Raw genomic sequence first — 10,663 nt, 5'->3', positions numbered from 1 at the left:
ACACAAACCATGAGTCAGGCCGAAGCTCTGAGTCAGACCCAGCTGTTGTGAGTGGGGACAGGGATTGGCTAGAGCCCTGGCTAATATAATCGCCCGAATTATTCCACATTTTATTTTAGGTGTTTCACTTGTATTAACTAAACAATGTTATACTCCCTCCGCTCACAAATATAAGATGTTCTAACTCTTTTCTGAATCGAGTGTATACACACATGCTTTAGTGTATTTGTTCGCTCATTTCAGTGTATATATAGTCTATATTAAAATATCCAAAATATCCTATATTTGTGGACGGAGGGAGGATGTGGTTTACATGGCATATGAAGGTGTTGAAGCGACATTAAAGATGGGCTTTTCAATTTAAATGGAGTGGAAGCAATTATACTTCGTATTTTTGTACTTCTCCATATTGAAAGAAAGGCAATAATTAGTTGCTTGGCAGCCTCCCACTTCGGAGTTCACTAAGATTAATGTCGACGCAAGTTTTGTGGAGGTCATGGATGCTGCGAGTGTGGGGTGATTGCCAGGAACCATAATGGAGAAATTATCTTTTCCTCTTGGGATTATATTGGGGCATGCCATAGGGTCAATGAAGCGAAACTAAGAGGCATCCTCGTTGGTCTTTATTTTTTTTAGAAGAAGAGAGCCCAGCCCCGATTCCATTGCCAAGCAAAGAAATCACAACAGTCCAGTACATCAAAGAAACTACAAATGTAACACTATCGCACACTAAAGCAAAGGGAAAATATAAGCTAGCAGCCAGCTATTACAAGGAAGACGGCCACAAATTAAAGGCAATGAAAACTAGCCACCTCCCCTGTCTAACTTCAGAGCCACAAGCTCATTTTAACAGCTAAAAACAAAAACTGCACCCAGCTCCTCAGCCTGGATCCGGCCACATCAGCGGTAATGGAGCTTTGATCAGAATCTCTAGCTCCCGCACCATGTTTTGAATTTGGTTTTTAATAGGGTCTACAGATAGAGGTTCCCACCGTGCAGCGTATGAGGCCGTCTTGCGCCACAGCACCTGTGTATTAAGCCATTTGGCGCGGTTAAAAATTAAGTCATTCCTGGTATTCCAGATGGCCCGGAGGCCGGCTGCATGCACAATATTTGTAGCACTCATATTACTTCCTCTAGACCAACAGTCCGAGAAGGAAAGCATGTTGGTTGTCCCTCTGTATCCAGTGATTCTAGAGATGTTTCTCCAGAATTCAGTCGCAACCTCGCAGCCAAAAAATAAATGGTGACAAGATTCATCACACGAACAGAATGCACAAGATAAGTCAGGAACATTCTGTCTTTTACCCAAGTTATCCCTGGTCAAAATCTTGTTGTCAACCACCAGCCATAGAAAAATATGAATCCTGGCAGGGATCTTGATTTCCACATAGCAGGAGTGTTTTTAGGAAGCACACCCCTAAAATTAACTACATTATACAAAGATTTTATAGAGTAAACCCCGCTGGGATTAAGGTCCCAAATAAGCGAGTCCTCATCCGAAGAAAAGAGGATGGATTTAGCAATCTCTACTAGCTCAAACCACAAAAAGAGAAGCTCACTAGAAAAACATCTCATAAAAGTAATCTTAAGGTTAGAGCCATCCCAAACTTGGTCTAAGGTACAGTCGTGCTCATTGGCAATGTTATATAAGTCTCAGTATAGAGTAGCTAGGGGGGCGACCCAAACCAGTGATCCTCCCAAAACCAGACTTTCTTACCATTGCCAACATTCCAGGAGTAGCCAAACTTAGTAGCTTGGGCAGCCCAGAGAACACCTTTCCAGAAAGGTGAAGCACCAGCATAAGGGCAAGTAAAAATGTTGGGGGACTGGGTATCATACTTAGCATCTATTATGCTTTTCCAGATCTTACCCTCATCTCTATTATATCTGCTGACCCAAGAAGCAAGCAAACATAAGTTCATATAAGAGAGATCAGTAATCCCTAACCCACCATACATCTTTTTCATAGTAAGCGACCCCCAACTAGCTAGGTGATATTTGTGATGACCTTCATAATCATCCCAAAAGCAATGTGCCAGTTGAGAGTTAATAAGCTTAATAGCCCACTTGGGGAATTTAATATATCCCATAAGATAAGAAGGGATGCTGGCTAGGCAAGCTTGGACCAGAATCAACCTCTTACCAAAGGATAACAGCCTCCCCCTCCAGCCAGCTGCTCTTTTAATAATAGTGTCAACCAAAGGCTGGAGGTCCTCCCTTCTAATTTTAGAGTAGTGGAGGGGAGCACCCAGATATTTAATGGGGAAAGAACTTAGTTTACAACCCAAAGACTGAGCAAAACTAGTAGCCTCATCCCTATCAATATTAATAGGAACCAGATCACATTTATGAAAGTTGATCCTCATCCCAGAAAGTTGCTCAAAACAAGAAAGGAGCCACTTTAAATTCCTAGCGTGCTCTAAATTCTTATCTAAAAACAGGAGGGTATCATCAGCATATTGCATGCTTATGACCCCAGCTGGGTTAGAAGGAGGAAAAACCCCGGCAATCATGTTCTGATTAGCAGCTTTGGCTAGTATTCTAGTGAACACATCAGCAGCAAGATTAAAAGCAAGGGTGAGGCAGGATCACCCTGCCTCACACCTTTGCTTGCAATAAAAAACTCACTATTGGTGTCATTAATCCTGACCCCAACAGACCCATTGTGAAGTAGGGAGCCTAATTTGTACATCCATTTAGGGCCAAAGCCTCTTCTCCTAAGTATGTCCAAAAGGAAATCTATATTCACCATGTCATAAGCTTTTTCATAAGCAAGCTTAAAACAAAATCCCTGGAGGTGGTTGCTGCTACAGCATGAACCACCTCATGGGCTGAAACAATACTCTCCAATATAAACCTGCCTTTGATAAAAGCAGTTTGATTAGGAGAGATTAAATCATTGCAAACTAGGCCTAGCTTATTAGCAGCACATTTTGCAAAGATCTTGAAACTACAATTAATCATGGCAAGGGGTCTGAACCTGTCCAAAGAAACAGCATTTGGTTCCTTTGGGACAAGGGTCAGAAGGGAGAAGTTGAGCTTGTACAAGTCCATCTCCCCCTTCTCCCAATCTCTAAAAAGTGCAAACAAGTCACTTTTAATGAGATCCCAGAAATGTTGATAAAATAAAAATGGAAAACCATCAGGTCCAGGAGCACCTTCAGCATATGAGCCAAAAACTGCATTCTTAATTTCTTCTTCAGTAAAAGGTTTTTCCAAGAACTCAATATGATCAGCAGTAGCCATGCTAGACTGATCCCAAAAATCATCAACAAGTTTAAGATTTATAGCAGGAGAGTAGCCAAAGAGATTTTTATAATAATCTACTACATTAGCAATAATACCTTCAGTGTCTTCAACTGGGCCAGCAGCAGTTTCGAGCACAGCAATATGCTTCTTCCTTCTCTTCTGATTGTCTAGGGCTTGAAAGTAGTCAGAGTTTAGATCCCCCTCCCTAATGTCTCTCTCCCTAGCTCTCTGCCTGGCCTTGATTTCCTCTTTCTTCCAAATCTCATTTAAATCACCTGCAATCACTTTAATTCTAGCTTTAGAATTAGGGGACAGAGGCTGAGTTTCTACAAGAATGTCTAAACAATTATATTCAGCAACTAAAGCTTGCTTAGTCCTGTTTTGGGAAGCCTCATAATTGAGACTCCACCCCTTGGTGGCTTTCCTAGTATTCCTGATCTTGAACTGCCAAATATCAATAGCAGAGGAGTACTTACAATCAACACTCCAAGCTTTATGAACAATCTCATCAAAGCCAGGAACTTCTAGCCACCACTTTTCAAATCTATAAACTTTATTCTTAGGAATGGAAATAGCATCATAGTTGAAAATGAGGGGAGTTTTATCACTCCCAATTCTAGGAAGAGTTTTAACCTGGCTAGCAGGAAAAAGTCTTTCCCAGTCAGCAGAGACAAAAATCCTATCTAAAGCAGCCATGACTAGATTGTCTTGGTTATTGGCCCAAGTAAACTTCCTACCAGCATTCTTAATCTCAATGAGGCCAAATTTATTAATCCAGTCATTGAAAAGATCAGCCCAACGCTGGATGACTAGCCCAGTGTTCTTGTCCTCAGCAGCTCTAACCAAATTAAAGTCTCCACCCACAATAGTGGGCCCAGTCCAGTTATTTAGGAGGTTATGGAGCTCATTAATAAAATCAAGCTTAAATTCATCATAAGCATAACCATAAACAGAGATAAGCCTCCAAACAGTGTTATTACACTTGTTCTTCATCAAACGGGAGATACTGTAAGTGAATACATTACAAGCTATAATCTCAAATTTATCTTCCTTGACCCCCACTAATAAGCCTCCAACAGTGTTATTAGCAGGCAACCAATTCCAAATAAAACCATTTCTAGAGTCTATAGCCTCTAGCTGAGTAATACTAAACTCAGTTTTCTTTGTTTTAGATAAGCAAACAAAGTCAGGGCAGTGAGATCTAATGAGCTCCTGCACCTTTGTGATCTTGTGAGGGCCATTAAGCCCTCTCACATTCCAAAATAGACCTATCATCTAAATCTAGTGGAAATTTTAGCTTGACACTTTTTAGACCTCTGACTTTTAACCTCCATCCATGAGAAGGCATCATCAAATTCGTTGGTCTTTACATCAGTATCAATCTCCACAAGCCTATTATTTTGGAAACTGAATGTGTTTTGGGGATTTCCTTTTTTGGAAATGATAAGTTTGACTGTTGATGTAAAAATTATTTTTGAAACGGAGAAAGTATATGCGAGGGGGTTAGCTTTGTTAATAGATGTGATGATGTGTTAATAGTGTTCTGTCATGTGTGGTGAAAACTATAATGGATGATTTTATTTAATTAATACTTCCTTCATCTCAAAATAAGTTATGTGAGGGGTTTTAGAAGAAAAGAAAAACACCCCGAGTCACTGTGATTACACGTAAAACAGGACCTGAAATGTCAACACGGGCGGACATGGTCTTTACATCCGAATGTTCCGATTCAGTTGTTTTTCAACTTCTGATTTTTGCTACGTATAGCTGAAACAAACAAAGCCATAGGCGATTCGGGAGAGACAGCAGGTGAGAATCGGAGTAGTGATTGATGCTGATAATTACTCCTTCTGTAAACTAATATAAAAGAGTTTAGAGTGATCTAAACGGGACATGGAGTATGTGAGTTCATCCTTTGCTACAGTAAAATTGAAAAAAAAAACTGAATTTTTTTGGCAACAAACATTGATGTGTGTTTCACATGCGTGCCAATTTTCGTGATAAAATAACATTGTGGAGGCCTCGGCAAAAAAGATTGAAAAAACTGTTTTTGAAGCATTGATTATTTTTACCGAGATTTGCATGAATGTCATTTTGTCATTGAAATTTTGCACGCACGTGAAAATGACATCAATGTTTGTTGTAAAAAAATAGATTTTTTAACTTTTAAAATATTTTTTCAATTTTACTGTAACAAAGGGTGCATGTGAGATCAAGCTCACAAGAGCATTTTGGGATCTAAACGCTTTTATACTAGTTTACGGAGGGAACACTTATTTGCAGGAAGAAAATGCACTGTTTTTCTTTCAAGAAGTACTGTACGTAGTTCCTGTTGTGTACGAAATGCGTAGTGCTACTCAGCAATGTCCCTTTAATTTTCAGCATCACTAAAATCTTCAACTAAATGTAAAAGACCATAAAACAACATAGAAAGAAAAAAAATCGGGCCAAGTGTTAGGATTGATTCCGCTCACGGCTTGCCAGCGCTCCACTCGCGCGAAGCGGAAGGAGTGACGCCCAAAATAGTTCAGGCGCCTTTAAAATCAGAAAAAACGATGGAACAGATGTGTACTCAGCATATAACAGGTTTTACCATTGTATGAGCAGGTAAATTACAGGACCATGGAACAAAAACCTGCTCCAATTTACAATACGTAGTACCCAATTTACAGGGTAATTCAACTCCAAAAATAAGCTACTACGGTATTATGAAAACACAAGTTCCATATTATTAAAAACGATGTTCGATATCCGAAAACCAAACAATGATAAGTGGGATGCCAAAACGGGCCACAGCACCGAAGGCAGATAGATCAGTACTTGTAGTCCTTGACGTGGAGGCTCTCGGAGGCGCCCTCGCCGAGGGTGGCGTCGCCCTTGTAGGTGCCGAGGGTGGCCTCAGAGTTGGCCTTGCACCTCACCAGGAACGCCGTCCCATATGGTCGGGAGTAGACGTGTCAAGCACCCCCTAGTCCAGGACACCATCAGGTGGCCGGTGGGGTGGTGTGCGACGGGGCCGCAGTGGCTGCCGCCGCTGCGGTGCAGCCGCTAGGTTGGGGTTGAGAGGTGCTCATTTCAAAAACATTGTGTGCCCTAACTGGATCTAATAATTTATGAGTGTGAAGTTGGGCTTTTTATGCCACTGTTGTTGTCTTTGAATGTTATCTCAACCAGACATAGTGTTGATGCAAAGGTGTGTATATTTATTAGCCTATTCATCCTTTTCTCCTATTTGTTCATGGCGTAAAAGCATAGTCCTGTGATCTAAAGTCATATAGTTACTCCCTCCGTTGTAGTTGAGACACTTATTTTAGGACGGAGGGAGTACTTTTTTGTTCTATTGTTGTTTTTGTGCAAAACATCCATCTTGCTTATTGAGTATTTATTTTTCTTTCTGGAAAGGTCATACCGGTTTGAAGTTTTCTCCTGTGAAATTTTTTAGTTGGATCAAGATGGTTTTAGGAGGAATTCGTAGGTAGGTTTATGTTCCCTTGCGGATGAAAAGGTACATGTATATACTAGTATATGATTGTGGTGAGCTTACTATTTTGTTTGGGGGTTGATTGGTTCAGTCTTTTCCTTTCATGCATGTGATTCCTATGTTATAGGCTCGGGTGCTCTGTTTTTTAGATGATCGGATGAAGGGGTTTCCTCTCGTGGTGTTGTTAGGATAGAGAAAGAGATCTTTGTTTGCATTAGTATTGGACTATTGGTGGTGTCCCTGTCCCAATTCTATTATAAGTCATTGAGCAAGATGATTCGAAGAACTTGTGCTTTCAGTAAGATGTTCGTGTTTGAGTTATGTACTGACAAAATATTCTTACATGGGGTCTTGTATCATCTGCTAGCCTTTAATTTAGTGTTATTGAGCAACTTTCCATTCGTTTCTAATTTGTCTTTGGTACAAAGCTGCGGGGCGATGGAATACAGTGTCTTATGCCCAAGGGCTTACAGCTTACTATCCAAAAGGCAGGTGGTTCATGTACATAGATTTGAATTGCGTCTATTACTTCAATGGCACTGTCAAACCTGTAGATGTGTAATTTACAGGTTTGAGATCTTTCAGGAACTGGTCGATGGATTTGCTGGATGAGGACGTCGATTGGAATCTGCTGCTATGTGCCTTCAAATCTGTTCCTAAATATAAGTGGAATGTCTAGACTTATACTGTATTTAGGAATTGAGGGAGTACATGACATCAAGGAAGGAAGTGGCAGTATTTTTGCCTTCATTATCAAAATCTTGAAAGTCGTGCATCAAACTGACGAAGGAAAATCCAGACGCCTCAGCGCAAACACGTTTCATGAATGAAACTTAACGATAGCCAAGCAAGAAAAAAGTGACGGAACACATGTGTACTCAGAATATGACAGGTTTTAACATTGTATGAGCAGGTAAATTACAGGACCATGGAACAAAAACCTGCTCCAATTTACGATACGCAGCACCCGATTTTCAGGGTACTTCAACTCCAAAAAGAAACTACTACGGTATTATGAAAACACAAGTTCCATATTATTAAAAACGATGTTCGATATCCGAGGATATATCAGGACTCAGGAAACCAAACAATGACAATGATACTGGTAAGCGGGACGCCCAAACGGGCCACAGCACCGAAGGCAGATCAATCAGTACTTGTAGTCCTTGACGTGGAGGCTCTCGGAGGCGCCCTCAGCGAGGGTGGCGTCGCCCTTGTAGGTGCCGAGGGTGGCCTCGGAGTTGGCCTTGCACCTCACCAGGAACGCCGCCCTGGCCTTCTCCTCGTTCTCCGTCTTGCCGGACCAGGCCTTGAGGGTGCTCTGCTGGAGGGCACGCCCGAAGGAGAAGGACAGGTTCCAGGGCTTCTTGGTCTGGAGCTTGTTCATGGCGTTCAGGTTCAGGGTCGCCTCCTCCTCGCTCTGTCCACCAGAGAGGAAGACAATGGCGGGGACGGCAGCAGGGACGGTCCTCTGGAGGGTGCGGACGGTGTACTCAGCAATCACCTCAGGGGCCACCTTCTTGGAGTCAGAACCAGGGGTGACCATGTTGGGCTTCAGGAGAGTGCCCTCGAGGAGGACATGCTGGTCGTTGAGGGCCTTATAGCAGGCAGCAAGGACGATCTCGGTGACGTAAGCACAGCGGTCAATGTCATGAGGTCCATCAACAAGGATCTCAGGCTCCACAATGGGCACCAGACCATTCTCCTGGCAGATGATGGCATAGCGAGCCAGACCCTGAGCGTTCTGGTCGATGGAGAGCTGCGATGGCTCGGTGGCGCCGATCTTGAGGACTGCACGCCACTTGGCGAAGCGGGCACCAGCCTCATAGTACTTGGCGCAGCGCTTGCCAAGGTCATCAAAGCCCTGGGTGGTGGTCTCACCGTTGGTTCCAGCAAGCTCAATGGTACCCTTGTCCACCTTGATGCCAGGGAGGACATTGCCCGCCTTGAGGATGTCGACGAAGGGCTTGCCACCCTTGGTGCTCTGGTACAGGGTCTCCTCAAACAGGATCACGCCGCTGAGGTACTGGAGGGCACCAGGGGTGCAGAAGAGGAGCTCACGGAGGGCACGACGGTTGTCCTCAACGTTCTCAACATTGATGCTGGCAAAGCGCTTGCCGATGGTGCCGGTGGACTCATCAGCAGCGAGGATACCCTTGCCAGGGGTGCCGATGTAGGCAGCGTTCTTGATGAGCTCATCTGCAAGATAATCAACCAACAGTATTACAATCAATTGCCATAACTGTAAATATATTATAAATTGTGCTCAAATCTACAGAACTGCAAGTTGGTGCAACCATTCACAATGTTTAGCAAGCATAACAGCAAATGCAAATCAAATTTACTAACATAATTCTGACAATTGAGTACAAAATTTCAACAATTTTCTAAAACATTGCACATGCGCAACAGGAAGGTGGTAAACATAAGGGCAAGTGCAACTAATAATCAACATTACAGGAGAGCAAAACATACAGCTTGACTATATTTATAAGAACGGTATATTCCTTAGAAAAATATGCCCCTAGGACCTATACAGATCTAGATTTACAGATGCAACCTTCAATAACTAAAACCAGAATTAATTACCACTACCACGAACCCAACAGAAACATGTGCAGATGTGTAAATCAACCTAACCACAAACTACTAGAAAAGGAAGGAACGCCAGTATAATCATTCGCACAAAATAATCACCAGCATGCGCCTAACAGCAGCAGCAAACTACAGAATTATCAGCATGCAACGCATCATCGGACGCAACCGACGATCCCCTGGGCACCCGATCCAACTGCCAGCGCCTCGAACGATTCGAAAAAACAGCGAAACCGCTAGAACCAAACACAGCGCGTACGGATCTAACCCGCGAGTGCGGATCTAACAAACCATGGCACAGAATCGCGAGCATCGGCAGATCTAAGCACGCAGAAGAGCAAAACGGGTAACAGATCTATCGACACCCGAAGAAGGCAGGCATATCGAGAGAACGACGAGCGAGGGGGGAGGGGGCAGGAGGAAGAGGACGGATCATACCCTTGTACTTTCCGCAGTAGGCCGACATGGTCGATGCTCGGGGGGGATTCGAGAGCTGCGACGGGCGAGGGGAGATTTGGGGTTGGCAGGGGAGGGAGGGAGGGAGGCTGAAGGCTTTGGTGGACGGGGATGATTAGAGGGTGGGGGTTATAAAGAGGCCAAGGCTTGGACGAGGGGAAAGGAAGGGGGATCCGATCTGGGTGCGCCTCCGTAGGAACGTTGGGCTGTCTCTCCCACCGCCCCTGGTTTCCTGTGTTATTTTTATCCAGGCCCTCGGCGGTGGCTTTATTTGGGAGGTGCGGGTTTTCTGAAAATAGAGGAAACCAGGAATTTCTTTATTTAGATTTGGAAGAAAAAAATTGAAGCTTCATAATAAGTTCTCCTAAATAAAGTATTAGGCTATGCACCAACTACGAAAAGCATTCACCTAAAAAACCTAAGACAGACATAAATATGTGTTGCACATGGTATTCCCAGTTATTTCATCGCCATTTTCATGATTTTGTTTGATATATTTGATATAACATATAGGTGTATGGTCTATTTTTTATTTCTATTTTTTTGTGGGTAAGACTGGTATGATTCACATCACACAGGATTACAATAAATCTTGTTCAACTCAATGTCTTCAGGCGACCCAAAGCCCAACCAGGTCATAGTCCTACCTTTTAAACGAGCAAACTTTGCCAAAGAGTGTTGGGGATCGTTGTAGAAATTAAAATTCTCTACGCATCACCAAGATCAATCTATGGAGAAACTAGCAACGAGAGAGAGAGGGGAGTGCATCTTCATACCCTGAAGATCGCAACACGGAAGCGTTACAAGAACGCGGATGAAGGAGTCGTACTCGTAGCGATTCAGATCGCGGTGGATTCCGATCTAAACGCCGAACAACGG

The 10,663-nt window shown here is 43.1% G+C and overlaps 1 protein-coding gene across 1 annotated transcript; it reads right to left on the bottom strand.

Moving 5' to 3' along the window:
• Window positions 1-7,588: 7,588 nt before the first annotated feature.
• LOC119277820 (fructose-bisphosphate aldolase 1, cytoplasmic-like) lies at window positions 7,589-9,924 on the bottom strand. The gene is made up of 2 exons (XM_037559141.1): window positions 9,767-9,924; window positions 7,589-8,932 (listed from the first exon to the last, which is right to left on the bottom strand). The coding sequence occupies exons 1-2, from the start codon at window positions 9,792-9,794 to the stop codon at window positions 7,884-7,886; spliced, it is 1,077 nt and encodes a 358-aa protein (XP_037415038.1). The 5' UTR covers window positions 9,795-9,924; the 3' UTR covers window positions 7,589-7,883.
• Window positions 9,925-10,663: the final 739 nt, after the last annotated feature.

Source organism: Triticum dicoccoides, chromosome 3B (genome assembly GCF_002162155.2).
Source record: "Triticum dicoccoides isolate Atlit2015 ecotype Zavitan chromosome 3B, WEW_v2.0, whole genome shotgun sequence".
NCBI lineage: Eukaryota > Viridiplantae > Streptophyta > Magnoliopsida > Poales > Poaceae > Triticum > Triticum dicoccoides.
The sequence above is the reverse complement of the archived record's forward strand: the minus strand, read 5'-3'. Positions and strand labels throughout refer to the sequence as shown.